This window comes from Serinus canaria, chromosome 1A, assembly GCF_022539315.1.
Source record: "Serinus canaria isolate serCan28SL12 chromosome 1A, serCan2020, whole genome shotgun sequence".
Taxonomy (NCBI): domain Eukaryota; kingdom Metazoa; phylum Chordata; class Aves; order Passeriformes; family Fringillidae; genus Serinus; species Serinus canaria.
Window position 1 is genome coordinate 17,917,301 of NC_066314.1, and position 17,968 is coordinate 17,935,268.

General features: G+C 38.6%; 1 protein-coding gene across 1 annotated transcript; it reads left to right on the forward strand.

Annotated features, from left to right (window-relative positions):
* The first annotated feature begins 159 nt into the window (after positions 1-159).
* Positions 160-12,928, forward strand: CRELD2 (cysteine rich with EGF like domains 2). The gene is made up of 10 exons (XM_030238100.2): positions 160-345; positions 1,370-1,452; positions 2,329-2,439; positions 4,683-4,774; positions 5,786-5,962; positions 7,179-7,277; positions 8,855-8,932; positions 9,702-9,797; positions 10,627-10,767; positions 12,321-12,928. Exons 1-10 carry the CDS (start codon positions 175-177, stop codon positions 12,377-12,379), a joined length of 1,107 nt encoding a protein of 368 aa, XP_030093960.1. The 5' UTR covers positions 160-174; the 3' UTR covers positions 12,380-12,928.
* The last annotated feature ends 5,040 nt before the right edge of the window (positions 12,929-17,968 follow it).

Genomic DNA, 17,968 nt, shown 5'->3' on the forward strand with positions numbered 1-17,968 from the left:
TCTGCCGCCTCGACCAACGAGCGCCCGCGGCCGGTGCGCGCGTGGGGCTGACGCGGAAATCTGAATGGAGCTCGCGGGCCGGCAGGTCCGGGGCGGGGCCAGCACGGCCGCCGCTGCTGAGGGGGCTCGGCTGGGGCGGCCCCGCTCCGCGTCCAGGGGTCCCGCGCCCTCGCCATGGGGCCCGGCCCCTCTCCGCGACCGGGCCCCGCGCCACGACCGGCTCGCGTGGTCTTGGCCGTGCTGCTCTGTGCCGCCTTGTTGCTGTCGCTGCCTGTGAGCGGCGCCGGTGAGCGGCGGCGCTTGGCGTGCTCCACCTGCCGGGGCATCGTGGACAGGTTCAACCAGGTGGGCCGCGGGGTGCGGGCGGACGGGCGGACGGCCCCGCGGTGGGTCAGGGATTCGCGGGGGCTCCCGGCGGGGTGGAGCAGCGGCGTAGGTGGTTCCGCGCCTGCGGCGCCGAGGGGCAGCGCCGGCTCCATGGCCGGGCAGCGCCCGCGGGTCCGGCCGGCTCCGTGCCCAGACGCCGCGCTACGGGAGCGCCTCCGCCGGAGCCGCGTTCGAGGCGACGCCCGGCCCTGTGATGGGGCAGCGGCGGGTCCCGCTCCGGCAGCGGTCGCAGCGCTGAGGCGGGTGGATGCAGAGCTCCTCCGTGTCTGCCGCCAGAGGTGTTTTTGTGTAAAAGGGCTGGCTTCGTTGCAGTGTGTCCAGCTCCATGGAAGGTGCTGGTGGAAAGCTTCCCCAAACGTTGACTGTCTCTTGCCACTTGCAGCAGCGTTACGTGTGGCACAGTAAATTCGGCCCCGGTAGCGAGGGGCTGCTGCGCCTGGTGACCGGTGCTTTGTGCTCTCCATACGCGTGTCGGCTGCAGGCTCGCCTGGCCACTTCAGCTGCGGGGTTTTCTGCCAGCTGTCCTCTGGTGGCATCGGCTGTGACGGGGGACAGCTGTGCTGATCTCCCTGTTGTACGGTTGTGTGCTTAACTTACCACTTTGATGTAGACCAGGCTGTTACCAAAACTGAATGAAGCAGAGGTTTAGTTCAAATTATAATAAATAATAGATTTCCTGAGAACTTGATGGAGAAGAGTGTGAAGTTTCACATGCATGGGGTTTTTTTTGTAAATCAAGACTGTAACATGGCTTTGTTTATGCATTAGGAAAATTTAATCATGTTATGCTGTAATATACACTTTCTCACTTTTCATGTTGTCATTAGTTGTTGCTTTCACTCAGGAATTTGATCTGCAGCTTGAGAGCTCTGCTGTAGTTTATGCATGGTGCTTTTCATAATTTCTATATAAGCATGTGTTATTGCCCTTAATTTTTGTTAGCGGCAAACCCTATGTAATTCCTGGTACCTTTTATTTGTAGGGCTTAGCAGATACAGCTAAAAAAAACTTTGGTGGTGGAAACACTGCCTGGGAAGAGAAGACGCTGTCAAAGTATGAGTCCAGGTGAGCTGTCTCAGTACTTCTCATTCAGCTGAGTTTTGTGTTCACTGTGTGTAACTTCACTATACCAGTTTTTGTTTGGAACTTCAATATTGAACTTGGCAGCTAAGGTTTCTCCTGTCCAGACCTTAAATTCTTAATGATTATAATGTTAGATAACATTGTAATCTAAGGATTATAGTAAAGACTCAAATTTTATTATTGCCTCTATTCGTCTTGTTTCTGAAAACAACAAAAGTTAATTCTGTTATTAGTTATAGTCGGTTTTTTTTCTATTTACCTATTAAAGTCTTAAAATAATGAATCTAATAATGGTCAATGTTTTATTGCCAGTCATAAAAGGTACAGAGTACTGAAATACTTGATTTAGAATTGAAGCAGTATCTTCTCCCTAGAGTTGTCCTGTTTCAGTGCCAAAGAGAAGGCAGATTACTGTACACATACCTGGTTAACCATGGAGAAAAGTTACCTGATACCTTTGTCCTGCATTTCAGATTCGGTTTTTTATCGTAGCTGTAGCACTGAGATGTTGCTGTGAGATTCATGGGCTTGTGTCAAATAAAAATACCTTAAATTTATTGTTTAACATTAAAGTACTGCACTCCAGTTTTCTGGGAAGCTAAAAATCTATCAAACCTACAATCTAGAAATGCAGTAAATGCAAGCGAGTCACAACATTCTTGTGGTCATTATTCTGGGTTTGGGTTTCTTTCTTGACTGAAGTAATGTTTATTAGTTCTTTACTCTGATGTTTTGAAACTAATTCAGGCCACCCCATAAACTGATGAAATATTCTTACTGAAGTCTGGCTGCTCTGTCAGGTCTTGAGTTGTATTGAAAGTTTAAATTAAATTTATAGTTTTTCTTCTCTGCTTGTAGTGAAATTCGTCTTGTAGAGATCATAGAGAATCTGTGTGACAGCAGTAACTTCGAGTGTAACAACATGGTAGAAGAACATGAAGAACTTATAGAGAAATGGTGGTTCAAATTGTAAGTAACATTTTCTTGTTGGAGATCTTTGTGTGAATAAATTATCTAAGAGGATGACCTAATAATGTTAAATCTTATGCCTGAACAATAGCAGTATGGGTAATTTATTCATTGTCTTTCAAGAGTTGCCATTGGGTAAAGCTGGTTTCAGGCTAACTTTTAGTATCATGTGCTGCTATACTATGTTCTTTTTGATTTTCAATTCCAGCACTGTTGCACCAAAGCATCTACACTTGTTTCTTGTACACTGACCACTTAGTAGTAGAGAGTAGGGCATAAAGGCAAACTAACATTGGAAAATTTTGTAGTTTAGTCCCTTATGACTTCCTTTGTCACAAAACTGCAAAGGGCTCTTTGGTTCTTGTGGGTTTTTTTGTTTGCTTTTTTTTCCCTGAAACTGCATTTTGTTCTCCTGGCAATCAAAAGAATAGTTGGTGCTGATCAGGGTAGAAGTTCAATCTCTTACAGATGGCAGAGTAGCAGCTGACTTTTCTTCCTGCAATTTAAACTAGACTGGGATTTATGTTATAGCTAAACTTTTTGTATACTAGTCTTAAATATAATTAGTGCATGAATGGCAGTTTAACATTTAGGTTTCTTAATGTTTGGGTTTTTTAGTTCCAAATCACATTTCTTCTAAGTATTTTTCACTAATTTAAACTGTCAACACTCCTAATTAGCTAGAATTCAATAGGGTGAACTGCTATTATAATGTTTCATAACTGCATAAGGCTTTTTGATACTTTACTTTCTTCTAAATGACTGTTTTATCCTTTTACCTAACTATACAGGATTGTATATATGTTAACACGTAGTGAAGGGAATAGAGTACAATAGCAGAGCAGAAAACAGAATATTTCAGTTGGAAGGAACCTAAAATGATCACTTAGTCCCACTGCCTGACTGCTTCAGGGCTAATGAAAAGTTAAAGCATGTTAAGGTCATTGTCCAAACACTTCTAAAACACTGATAGGCTTGGGGCCTCCACCACCTCTCTGGGAAACCTGTCCTAGTGTTTGATCGCCCTCTTGGTAAAGAAATGTTTCCTGATGTCCAGTCTAAACCTCTGCTGGTGCAGCTGTGAACCCTTCCCCGTTGTCCTGTCATCAAGTACAACAGAGATCGGCACCTCCTTCTCCCCTTTCCCTCCTCAGGAAGCTGCAGAGGGCAATGAGGCCACCCCCTCCACCTCCTTCTAGACAAGCACAGAGTCCTTAGGTGCTCCTCATAGGACATGCCTTCCAAGAAAGGTAAACTATGCAACCCAGAGTCTTTAATTTGGCTAATATTTGCAGAACTGGTCTTAACTAGAAAATTTGATGTAATAAACTTCCTAAAATAATCAAAACAATTCATGAAATACATTACGTTTTGGAAAGTGTCTGTATTTAATAGACCTTTCGAGTGCATGCAATTGATTGTTTGCCTTCCTTTCTTTAACCTCCAGTATCCAAATGTCATTCAGTCTGTAGTTTTCAAAGACAGTTTGTTTGCCCATGAATACCTTAGGCATTTTTTGCAAGTTGTTCCATAAAGGGTGGTCGATCACTGGAACAGGTTCCCCACAGCACCAAGCCTGTCAGAGTTCAGGAATCATCTGGAGGACACCCTTGCTCACATAGTTTAGTGTAGGAAGTCTTGTGAGGAGCAGGGAGCTGGACTCGATTAATTGGGGCTGTATGCTGGTCTCAAGCAGCACATAACTAACTTCTTAATTTTAAACATGACTTCTAAAATAATAATCAATCAATGCTACAGAAAAAAAGAGAATTTTAACCCAATCATCAAGTAGCCAATAATTTGAACAAATGTTAACATCTCTTCCAGGCTGTCTTCTGTATACTTGAGTTAAAGATACAGCAAGTATCTATAAGAGAAAGACATAATTAAGACTGTCTAAACTGTATCTAAACCTTCCCCCAAAGTAAGGTGTTTAAAAAAAAGTGTGTGCTTATGTATGAAGAAGAATTTATTTTATTTGTTGCTCATATTTCACTTTTTCCCTAAATATAATCTATAAAATTTTAGTAGAGCTTGTTAACAGTATTGTATTTTAGAAGGTACATTTTCAAATTGGAGGACTTCTTCTAGAAATTGATTCCTGAAATCTTCAGAAGAATTGGGTTTCTAATCTGTCATGTGCAATAGGTTTCTCTCCTGTGTTGTGCTGGGTCAGTTGTGTGAGCTGGCTTTTAAAGAATCTTTGTTCTTTTTCTTTGTAAACTAATGTCTTTTGTATACAGAAAGAAGAAGTATCCAGATTTGTTTAAGTGGTTTTGCATTGAAACAATAGAAGTTTGCTGCCCTGCTGGAACTTATGGACCCGATTGCCTTGGTAATTTTTCTTCTGAAAAATTCAGTAGCAGATACAGTTTTTTTACCTGTTTGTTTCAGTCTTTACTGTGGCAGACAAATCCATGATGTACGATGTTTTGCATGAGACACAGGCTGCTGTGTAGTATGTACCTGCTTGCTGCCTCATAGTTGAGTGGCTGCCTTGGGAATATCCTGCCTGAATAAAAGTTTTTGGAGCATGTAGTAATGTACTAAGCTCTCAATGGTACCAAGATATGCAGAAACAATCAGTCTGATGCTAAAATCCACACCTAACCCATCCTTAAAGGCTCTCTGTAACATGAAGTCTGTTGTTTAGGTGGCCTTGCAGAGTCTGTGTAGACAAGAATCCTTGGCCAGTTTCAAGAGTAAAACAACCCAAATGCTGCTGGGGTTTAAATGAAGAAAGTTACAACTGAGGATCAGTTAAAAAGGCAATGAGAAAAATTGGTTAAAAGTAGGTGGGAGATGAAAGTAAGGTCTTTGCAAAAGTGATGAGAGATATCTTGGCCTTTGAAGCGGGTAAAATTTATAAATTTCTAAAACTTTGTGCCTTATTAAGAGATTGATTTTGGCCACTTAATATACTGGTAAAAATTAAGTCCCCATTCCCTTTATTGATATAAGTGATATCTGGTAGATTTTTACAAATGTAATATGAGCCTTCTCAAAGATACAGAAAAAATAAAGATACCAATTTTATCCAGGAAGCTAGGAAAATAAATAAAATTTTGAGCCATGGTCTTTACCCAAAATTGATAACTGAACTTTCCTGGAGGTTGCTTCGAGTTTCCTTTATACTTGAATATATTATTAAGCATTGCCTTATTGCAAGACTTTTAGTTACTCTCAAGGGTAAAAAAGACTCTTGGAAATTATATCCTGCTTTAGTGTGACAATTTTAATTTTTTTTTTTTCTGTGAAGAGGGAGGAACTTTGGGTACTTGTGTCTGAGAGTAGAAAGTTATTTCCTTAAACATCTTATTTAAAAATACTTTTGATCCTTCTTTAGCTTGTCATGGTGGATCAGAAAGACCTTGCCATGGAAATGGCCACTGTGATGGTGATGGTACCCGAGGTGGAGATGGCTCATGTAGCTGTAAGAAGGAGTACACAGGACAATTTTGTTTGGACTGTTCTAGTGGTTACTTCAGTTCCTTGAGAAATGAGACACATTCTGTTTGTACAGGTAACAAAATCTTAGTGCGTGCTTGTATCTTTGTGTTACTTCTTCAGTTTTTGCAAAACTAGAAACATTTAAAACTAACAAATGTAGAAACAAAACACAATTTGGCCAGCTTTAAGCGTAAAAGACGTCAGTCACTTAAGTGGAATTCTGAGATTTTGCTACATCATCTTTCCACACTGCCCTTGATTTTTAAATTGTTTTTTTCAGCTTTAAAAAGAAGAATTCATAAAAATCTTTGCTTCTCTGCTTCCAAAGTACTGCTGAAATCTTGAGCTGAAATTACTGCATACTGGACTGCTTTAAGAGCTAGGTTTTCCTCATGTCTCAGATAAGCTTAAATGGAATAAATGGAAACAGTTGATCTGGACTGCAAACTACTTAGATTCCAGTTAGATATGCCTATGTTTAATTTTGAAACAAAGTCAGGCCATAGGAATAAAATTTTGCATTGGTCAGATTTTCAATTCTTCTTAGACCTTTGATGAGATTCTGCAACAGCTACATCCTGACCCTGGGGTCTAATAAGATTGGTTTTTTTAAATAGTCTATATTGTTGTGGTTTGGTGGTTTTTTGTTTGTTTTTTAATCTGGTTGTGTAGTAATTCTTCTCTATGATTTGTTTTATATGACAATATATAACATACAGATGTTACATAGGATGTGTTATATATGCATGTTAAATCTATGTATACAATGTGCATATACAGCTGGATTTCTGGTATAGTTCCTTCTGAATTCTTCAGACTTATATCACTTCACACATTGCTCTCCTAGCTAGTTGCAAATATAAGTTGTGTGAGGATTCATTAGGTAGAGAAGTTCAGAGTTTGATGTTTAAACTCATGTCCCAGCCTTGAGGGGCTGAGCTAAGTTTGCCTTCTTGATCTCCTCTTTCCAAATATTTTAGAAATTGGAACTGCCACTTCTGGTCACTAGAACTTCATGGCAGTGTTTTCATTGGTGCAAAAAACTGTAATTGCTAGGTTTGCTTTCCGGTGGTATTTTGGGATTTTGCAGTTGTTTTGGTCAGATACCTGCATGTTTCTAAATTAAATCTTGATCTTATATAGAGGTTCTGTCTTGTAAATGGGAGTTTCAAGCTCCTAAAAAATGATAGCTTCCACTGAATCCTAAATAGTTTTCTCTGAGAGTTTGTGTGCCCAAACCTGTCTTGGGATCTCTCAAAAAAACTCAGGTTGCAGTTTTCTCCTCTTAGCCTGCCATGCTGCCTGTAAGACTTGCACTGGTTCAAGTAACAAGGACTGCCAAGATTGTAAAGAAGGCTGGATTAAAAATGAAGATGGAGCTTGTGTGGGTGAGTAATGCTTGGCAGACTTCAAACAGGTTTTGTAGTAACACTGGCTAGTAAGATTAGATGGCATCACTTACAAGTTTTATTGTATTTCATGGAAATGATCTGTCAGTTTAGATTTCTACAGTTTTATTAGTCTCTCTCTCTTCCTCACTTATTTAATGTTGCAGGAAAGCAGTATTTTCTCACCACTGATTGCCTGGTGATGATAGTTACCTTTATCATACTGTTCTGTATGTCTTTTTAGTGTAATGGGATTCATAGAGAAGCAAATGGGGTGTTTCTTTTCAGACATGAGTTTTCTTGGCGTTTATTTGTATGCTTAACAATATCCTGCTTTTGACTTAGGCTATTTTGTCAATTAGTAGAAGATTCATATAAACTCAACTACATATTTTGTACTAATTGCACATTTACTTTCCCATAACTTTGTCATAAATGCTCAACCCTAATAGAGTTCAAACACTTCACTAAAAGCCATGCATGCTGACTTCTCCTGTTGTTGGACAGAAATACCAGGAGACACCAAGATGAGTGCTTCCATTAACTTCTTACCTGTTTCTGTCTTAGCACTTACGTTGGGTTATGAGGAGATAAGTGTGAAATACTTCAGGAAAAATGTGAACACTAAAAATACTCCCCAGGCAGAAATGCACTAGGGGAGAGTAACACAATCTGTTTAAGTGGTTGAATTTGACCCTTTAAAGACCTCTAACATAATGCCCGGAAACAGTGTCTAAGAAATTATGTGAACACTGCTTCCTTTTCAAAGTTCCAGTGAGAGCTGGTTTTAAATTACAGCTCTTGCAATACCTGCTTAGGCAACTACTGAGCACTCCCAGGGCATTTTTAAGATGCTTTGGTACTGTCTTATGTATAGCTGAGTTTTTTCCAGATGATTATTGTCACTAATGAACTATAAATCAATTGAGTAATCAGTAGGAATGATGGGTGCAGCAACAGGAGGAGATTGACAGCAATAACAGGAAGGGAGGGACTGAAATAGCCTTTCTTTGTTTGAATTTTTTAATTAAATACTCTTGCACCCTTTTATCAAAATCATAAGGATTGTATGTTTTAACTCTGCAGTAGAGTTGGTTTTCAGCTTGACTGGTCCTAATCATAACTTGTTTTGTTCCAATTTGCTTCTGTTGAATACTAAGAGGTGCGTGTATGTGCAGTAGTATAGTTTTTTAGTCCTATAAAAAGCTCTGTAATTTGGTAATGTAGGAGTACAGGAGAAAATAGTGTTCCAGAGCAATAGTGTGTCTGCTTGCTTGTTATGATATCTGCATAAATGCATGACTTGAAAATGGCAGGGATTGCAGGTATTTAACTTGACCTCTTGAATTTCTGATAATCTCTTATTGTCATTACAAAGTATATGACGATCAGTTTTGGTTTTCTAATACAGGTTTAAGCTGAACAAAACAGTGCTCACCATGCTAGTTCTGTGTCTACCATGTTGCATACCTGACCCCAAACTCATTGCAACAACTATTCTTAATGCAGTCAATCAAGTATTAATCTATTTAATCATAACTACTATTTTAGGTAACTTGTCCCTTTGTATCTTTCAGATGTAGATGAATGTGCTGCCTCTCCTTGCAAAGATCACCAGTATTGTTTGAACACAGATGGATCTTTCTCATGCAAAGGTTTCTTTTCAATCTTCTATTGTATTGTACTGTCTAGAATCCTAAACTAATGCTACAGACAATGCTTAGAAAATGCCTGATAGGTATTTGGTACAGTGTGGTCTGATCCTCATTGGGCACAGGGGAGGATGAGGCTTTAGACCTATTGTATGAGCAAAACAAGAGATTTCTGGTTATTTCTACTTGGCTTTTGTGAGACACTCCAGCTCTGGGGCCTCCGTGATAAGGCAAGCATGGACTTGTCTGAGTGGGTCCAGAGGACAGCTGTGAAAATCTTGATGAAGAGAGTCACCTCCCATATGAGGACAGGCTGGGAGAGCTGGCATTGTTTCATTCTGAACAAGAGAAGGCTCCAAAGCCTTTCAGTACCTAAAGAGACCTACAACAAAGGTGGAGAAGGACTTTCTGCAAGGGCATGTAGTGGACAAGACAAGGGGAAATGGATTCAAGCTGAAATAGATTAGATTAGATTAGATTATATATTAGGAAGAAAATCTTTACTATGAGGATGTTGAGGCACTGGACCAGAGAAGTTATGAATGCCCTGTCCCTGGATGTGTTCAAAGACTGGTTGCATGGAACTCTGAGCTACCTGGTCTGCTGAAAGTCATCCAACCTGTGGTGGGGGGTGGAACTAGATGATCTTTAAGGTCAACTTCCAGCCCAAGCTGTTCTGTGATTCCTTGTGTGGGTAAGCTGTCTGACTTTAAAGGTGGTATTTTAAACCCCAGATACACAATTTTTTTATGCATAAAATTTTTATTTTTAGCATGTGATGCCAGCTGTGTAGGTTGCACAGGAGAAGGTTCTGAAAAATGTAAGACCTGCGCATCTGGATACGCGAAGGAAGATGAGAAGTGTACAGGTTGGTGGATTTAGCAGAATGCTGGCTAGCTCACTCTTGGTTAGCCATGCTGAGGAGCTCAGAGGTGCATTCACATTTGTGTGCTTCTGCTTTCATGCCTGTCAAAGTGAACCCACTTGTTCTGATATTAGCTGCAAAGACATTCTCAATAAATTACTTTATATTACTGAGATGATATGCTTGACAAGACTTAAAGTCAATGACTGGTATGAAGGAACAAGGTATTTTATAGTAGCTTTAGGAAACAGCTACATGAGTCTTTTGTCAGTTACTTACCACTTCATCAGATCTGTGTTTCTATTCATTTTGTAGCAGAAAGGCAGGCATTGTGATAATCCATCAATGTCCAAGTTCAAATGATATTCATTCTTAGTGAATTATAACATGAAATTAGACTTCCTCTGTGGAACAGAACAAGACATATGCATAATCTGAAGAAGCTATTAACTGTGATGATGTAGTACTTACAAGCTCTGTTCCCTTTAGCTATACTTTGATGGCATAAATAGAAAATGACTGTGGGGGAAATACTCAGTAGGTTAAGTGAATTGCCTAATTGTGATAAACATAACTACTTAATACATTTCTCTGTACAGAATCTTGCAAAACATTAAAAAACAGCAGTACTGGGTGTTATCTGAATAACTTTGAAACAGTCCAAATCATGAAGAATTAGATTATTTTAACAGATGTTAGATTTGTTGCAGCTGCTTTCTGCTCCTCGGTGTTTTTCATATTTGAATAGAGTTTTCTTTATATGACTGAGCACAAATAAGATTTATAACAAAACAACAGCAGTGGACTCTTTCTTTCCCTGTGCTGTCTCTAGATATAGATGAATGTAACCTTCCTGAAAAGGTCTGCACAAAAGAGAATCAAGACTGTGTTAATACGTCAGGTAGTTACAAGTGTGTATGTTCAGAAGGGTTTGAAGATAAGGATGGAACATGTGTTCAAACTGTAAAACCAGGTAAGTAGCTTTTCAGGGACAAGTTAAAAAAAATGCTCTATCAACAACTTGGAGTTTTGTGTAAGTCTAAGGGTCTAGTTACTTGTAAATCCCTCTATATTATTTCTCATCTTCACACAGCTGTGGTCTGTATCAGTAGTTTATAGTTTAGGCCACATTCTGATGTGTGGTTTTTTGCCTAAAGATAGTTTATATTTTTAAACATTCTGTTCTTGTGTTGCTGCATTTTTGCTTAAGTCAAGGTTGTGTTTTTAAGTCATTAAAGCGTTTGGCTTTATTACATAAAATGAGCTAGCAAATTTCTGTTGTCATAAAAATGAGCAGGTCCTCTGCACTTCTTTCCTTTATCATTAATTATAGTGACTTAAGAGTTTATCTGATTGCATGCAATCTTCAATTCATTGAAATCTCTGAAAATTACGAATTGAAAAAAGAATTACAAATTTTTTTTTGCTGGATAAAAATGCTGTATTTGTTTATTTTGTGATCATGTAAGGGCCAGAGCTGGTGTTAAGATTAAAAGGGGGAAGACATCGATCTATCAGTCATCGAGAACTGTTCCACTTCACTTAAATTATAACTTCGGTCAAAAAATTCAACTGTCATTTTTTCTAGGATGTGTTGACCCATATGGAAAGAACTACATTCATTAAATGTTCCATTACTCCATCTAGGCCTCTTTTACAATTCCAAAGAGGAAGATGGGATTATTTTGCAATAATAGTGGTAGGAGAATAGATGAGAGACACCTGATTTCATACTTTTTCTTTCTACTTCTTAGCTTGTTCAGGTGGTATTTTTATCCCCCCATTTCCATCTCCAAGGCTGATTTTTCATCTTGTACTAAGAAGTTGTAATGATGGATGTTGTATTGCTGCTCAAGGCCATTCAGTTCATTCCTTTTACTCTCAGTGCTCAACATTATTAGTCCTTTAGAATCTTCTCTAATACAGTTATGTAGGGTATCAGTTACTACCTTTTGTTAATGTGGTCTGACATTTTGAGACTAAAAGTAAAATAAAAGGTAGACAAATTGACTTAGGTTTTTTTTGTTTAGATAATGCTTTTCCCAATATAATAAAATTGCTCTCCTTTTTTAAAAGTTGTTTTAACATCTGAACTGAGCAGTTTGTACTATAAAAACAATTCTGAATAGGACTTGCCCTACTTTTTCAAATACCAAAACTGCTACTGACAGGTTGTGTGGAAAAGAGGAAATTCACTGTGAATAGCTGAAAATAAAAACCTAGAATAGAAGTGCCTGTGCTGGTTTTTTTTTTTCCTTCCTCTTATAGTATAATACCAATTTAATTGAAAAAATTTGTTTTCATATGGTAAAAAAAAAATAAATGCAAACTTAGGTTAGGAGAATGGTGCAAGTAGGTGTTATATATGGCTTAATTTCTTCTCTGGTCTTGATAAATATGTTAATTTGGGTTTCTCTTAAAAGAATCCTAATTTCCAAAATCAGAGTTTTATATATATATATAATTAATTTTATATGTATAATTGATAGTAAATTTGTATTCTAACTGTGCTATTTAACTTCACAGGAGAGGAAGTAGAGAGTGAAACAACTGAGCCTTCACATGCTGAACATGTTGACTTATGATCTGCGTTCAGAACCAAAAGACATTCCTATCTAAAGTTTTAAATTATTGGACTAAGCCTCTGCTAGCTGACATACTGTGGAAGTGGTATGAAATATGCAGGTTGCCATTAAGACTTTTTTTTTAAATGGTGACAACCTGCTCTTTAAGCTGCATTTCTTTATTCTTAAATCCCACTTTTTATATAAATTCTTCAAAAACAAAACTCTAGATGGGTTAGAATAAAATTTGAATGAACATAACACTCTACCCAGCAACTGTAAACAACTTGCAGGCTTCTCATTCTAGTGCCTACTGAAAACTGTTATCTTCTGGAAGAATTTAGTTGCACTTCATAATTCAAGGAAAATTTAGACTGAAGTTTGTTGTTTCTAATCATGAGAAATATTTCTGTAATTGAAATACAGCTTTTGGAAATTGTCAAAGGGAATCTCTCTGGGGGGGAGGGAAGCACTGTTCCCTTGAACAAAATAGAATGCCTAATATTGCATTCAATAAAAGTGTATTTTGTTGGAATGTGCCTTAAAATTTTTAAGATATTAATACCTTGATGTGTTGTCATGCCTATTTTTCTTTTAAGTCAGGGAAAAAACCCTAAAACCACAAAAGCAACCCAAACAACCCCAAAAAAACCAAAACCTGGTACCTTGTAAACTGTATTTCAGTTCAGCACTGAATTCAAACACTCAGTTGTATTGGAATATACATGAACTAAAAACCCCAACCCAACAGCATCCTCTCTCTCAAACACTCTTTCCTCTAAAGGAGGAATTATGTCAACTTAACTTTTCAAAGGCAGGTAAACAGGTCTTTCTGACAGATACTTGCATCAGCTATGTAAACTAGAAGATGATGAAAAGTAGGTTTGGCTAACACATGCCTGCAATGGCTCATAGTTATGTGAATGCTGTCTAGGATTGATGAATACAGGACTTTGACTACAACCTACTGCTGTGTGTAATAGCTTCCTGCCTACTGCAGAGCAAGCATACTACAATCAATTTTTCGTCTTGTCTCTTGTGCCATTTCAGAGGGAAAGCTTATAAGCATGGCATAGATAAAACTTCCTATGTGTTGTCTCTAAGCTCAAAGGCAAGCATAAGAGCTAAAATGGATATATCCTGTAGGACTGTCACAGCTGTAAATAAAATAAGGACCATCCACACAGTCTCTGGTAGAAGTGAGTAAAGTTTAGAATACATTGTGATGGTGGGTACAAGGAGTTGTAGAATACAGCTAAGAAGAGGCAGTTTAGGCTTGTTTAGGCTTGACTATGAAGAAGTTACAAACTGAGCTAAGGGGACATAAAAAGGCTATGAATAGGATTGACCTAATCTATTGAGCAGTAAAGATCAGACATCTTTTATATGCTTCTGAAGACTTTTGTTCAAGCTAAGTCTCAGTTCAGTTTGTGAACAGTGCATGGAGGATTTGTATGTGTGATAGATACCTAGGTGAATATTGTACAAAATCTGATTCTGTTGGATTCTTAGATTAAAAGCTGTGTAAGCTGATCTTGTGCATGGTAGTTTCAATACCTAGTGCTATTAAGGTATCTCTAACTTTTCTTTAACTGTTATATCTAGAGGTTTCTTAACTTGCCAGTCAGAGTATGAAATCTTCAGTGATTTCTCAGCTGTAATTGTCAAAGTTGGGACTATTTTCACAAAATCTTTCAAGTTGAAGGGTAGGCATTGTATTTAATGAGTACTAAATCAATTGGAGGAAAAAGCAGGCAGTTTGGGAAGCACATGGAATACACCTCAAGGATCTTTAGGGTTTTTTAGAACAGGTGTAGCCAGTTAGAGTAGTATTAGCCCCTAAGGATCCTGCAGGAGTGTAGCTTCTCCATGTTACTCACTCACTCACATTTAATTCCCAGGTGTTGCAGGTTGTGGTACGAATGGTTGTTAATTTTAACAGGAATGTTGGTTTAGAAACTACCATCAGCTCACACTCGAGGGAATTGTCTGTCCAATACAAACTCTTCTATTAATGTTCCAAGCCTGAAATCATGCTTCCCTATGAAAAAGAACTTGATACTCTTAAGCACCTATCAGCTTACTTGGGACTCTGGGGGGGATACCTGATGAGGTTCTTAACTACACTGTGGAAGCATTTGCTTCCCACCTGCCAAAGCTTTGGACAGAAAGCCTTAACTAAATTGTCTTACTTAAGTCCAGCTCTGAGATGAACTGATAAAAACCAAAAATTTCAAGATTTTGTTTTTCTGTGGTGATTAAGAGGAGAAATTCTTCCTTGCCTGACCTGTAAAAGTAATGAGTAGTCTGATATAACCAGACTGTTTTTCAGTTCTGGAGAAAAATGCTTTCAGCTTTCCATTACCAGAGTAGAATCATCAATCAGAGTGTTATTCCCTCCAAAATACACAGATGTAGTACCTGGGTATTAGGAGTCACTAATATTCTATTTTCCTCAATTCTTCCATTCTCCAGCCACCAAATATAGCACATAGTGCTCTGCATTAAATTATTGTGGGGTCCAGAAAGGTGAATTCTAATATTTAGAGCTTTCACTGAAGAAATATAGGCCCAGGTATGTATGTGATAAATATTTAGCACTATGCTGCTGTCTTCTGCCCTCTTGATGCTGAGTTTTGAAAGAGTTAGTTCCCTTTTTATGTTCTGTATTCTCATTTTACTTCTTCAGACTGTAATTACTGCTCCATTTTAGAAGCTGAAACAAAAAATTGTTTTGACTGAACTTAATCTTTTTTTCCCCTCCCTGCCTTGAATACAGTGGGGATTGGATTCTGAGTTGTCTTGGGTTTTGCCCTTCATAATCAGAATGGAGGGGGTAGAGGAGTAGTATTTGAACTGATTAGCAGAACCTGGAAATGAAGGTAAAGTGCATTTTGTTAACCAAGTCAGTCCAGACAATCATTGCTTTCTACTGTGTATGTTAATATTTTGGTGCTAAAAGAAAGTGAGCTGTTCCCATTAAATTTTTCATTGCATTGTAAGGACATCTGGTTATGTGGTACAAGACTTTGTATTAGGGCTGTCTGGAAATAGAGGTCTCATGTCCAACTATAAAAGTATGTTGGTAAATACTTCAGAAGTGATCTGAGATAATCCAGCAAACAAGATTTGTGCCTCAATGAAGTGTTGGTGAGGTACTTCTGTCATGATTTATTTTGTAAACTTCATACTGTGGTATCAAACTGGAAGCAGTATCCCTTTTCCTAAATTGTTTTGCTACTACTTTGGATTTTCTTGACCTAAAGCTAAGTGGTTTTTTGCTGTGGGAAATAGTACTCAATAGTGTATCTAGGCACCTGAAAGGACAAGATTCTCTTGTATGTGATAGCTGGACTCCACAGAAGGTCCAGAAACACGTTCCAGGAGCAAGCAAACTTAGAGACTTCATGTTTCAATTAAGGCTCTAAATAACACCAGGAAAGCAGTCTCAAGTATGCAGCATCCATACAACAATCCTGCAGTGCCTAAACTTGGAAGTCAAGGTGTGTGCTGAAATGTTTTCAGCTAAACATTGGTACATAATACTGAATATTTTCTTTGATGTGAATTCCCAACATGTCTGTAATAGACACTGAGTTTCTCTTCAAAATGTTATACTATCCATTCCTAAATAGGGCAAATGAATTCTCTTTTGCAGAACACCTTGATGGCTTAGGTAATTCAGGAAGTCAGCAATCACCTGAAAGGGTTCAAATCGTAATCTTCTTTTTCAGGAAAGGTGCCAAAGTCTGTAAGTCATTTACAAGATCAGGACACGGGCAACTGTAAAATACATGGGATATACTGTATGAACTCAGGACTTTTTATGGGTGATGAGAGCTGATCATACATCTTCCTAATGTGTATGGGAGAGGTACTACTCAGGCAGTTGTCAGTTGAAGAGTCAAACAATATTTGCAACTTGCAAAACCACCAAGAATGTGAAAATCACCAAACCATAATTTTAGCATTAAGTTCTTGGTGTATATGGCACATTGTGGGTATATGGAGACAATTCTCCCTGATGAACAGGGCACACCCTGCCCTTCAGGTTACTTTCAGACCGTTCTTAATACTGCACAAAGTTAGGCACACAAATAATTCAACTTTGCCTTAACAAGTGACTAACTGAAAAAAATGTGTCAAGAGAAAAACAACAAAACCTCCAGCAACAAAATAAAAGCTTTAAAAAATCCAAGTCTTGGATCATATGTAGCAATAATATAAAGGACAGTTGTCCATAATGGTCCTGGCTGACCTCCTGATACCCCTCCCTGCCCTCTGTCTGTCAGACTGCTACGGATTGTTGCCTAAGATTGTATTTTATCTGTTCTGAAAGAAATCTTCTGAGGTTATTCAAAGCAACTACCTGTGGTTTTTTTTTTTCCCTTCCTTGCATCAAAATGGAATTTTTCTCATCCCTTGAAGCACTTCACACCTTGTCTAATTTCTTGGTTTCATTTGCTGCAGACATACCTATAGCAACCCTTAATACTCTTCAGATCTTGCTGGTTCTCCAAGCAGGCTTTGGCTTTCTTGATTCCATTCCTTCATGCTAAGACAATGGCTCTGTATCCCTTCTGGGTCACTTGCCACTGTTTCCACCTTGTGTGTTCCTTTTTATGGCTTTAGTCAGGAGCTCATTGTTCATTCTTCTCAGCTTCCTGCCACCTTTGCTTGATTTCCCACAGATCAGGATTGCAGAAAGTGATTGCTGAAAATCAGCCTTGGACCCTTTTGTCTAGGGCTGTCTGCCTTAGCTTTCCTCTCATGCTGATGCCTGAACTGCCCAGGTCTACCATTCTGATATAAAGCGTTTTAAATGATATGAGGGTATAAATGGTCCTGCTCCTGCTTTGAAGGCAAAATAGTTCTTGCTTACATTTCTTGATCTACTGCTGAGGTAAAAATACCATCTCTCTACTTAATGGTGCTTTTTTGTTGAATCCAGCCCTTCTTATTCAGTCATAGTCTTAAGCTCTTTGGGACTAAGGGTCATCTTTTTCATGTTGGAGATATGCCCTATCTTCACCTGTCCCCCAGTTTGCATCACAGCATTTGATGTGTAGGATTCACATCTAGCACTGCATCCACCAGTGCAGAAACTGCATGAGCAGTAGCTGGAAAGTTGTGCCACTAGAACTGTATTCACAGTGCACAGTAAATCCAAGAGGGAAGAAAAAAAGAAAACAGTTGGATCTTTAAATACTTATTGGGGCTGCTATGTCAGTGTTTTTAAGCATATTGAGAAATTATGGATACTTTGGTGGTGGTGCTTCATGTTTTGCAAATTGTGATACCCTCATAGTGTATCACTTTGGTAGATTGTGTATTCAGTGACTTCATAAATCTTTCTGTATCTCTGGGGGAGTTTTGGTAAATATACTTGGACTAGGCAAATTTATCTTCCTTGAGGAAAAAAGAAAAAGCTCCTTAAATAAAATCAGCCCTGGTTCACACTGATTTTTTCAGTGGCTTCTAGGAATTTGGTCCAGATCCTGTTATTCTTGCCCATTCTGTATACCTGTAAGAAATTCTCTGTAACTAAAAACCAAACAAACATTGATTTTCTTTAGTACTTCTTAGTTTAAAAAAAAGTTTGATTTTTTT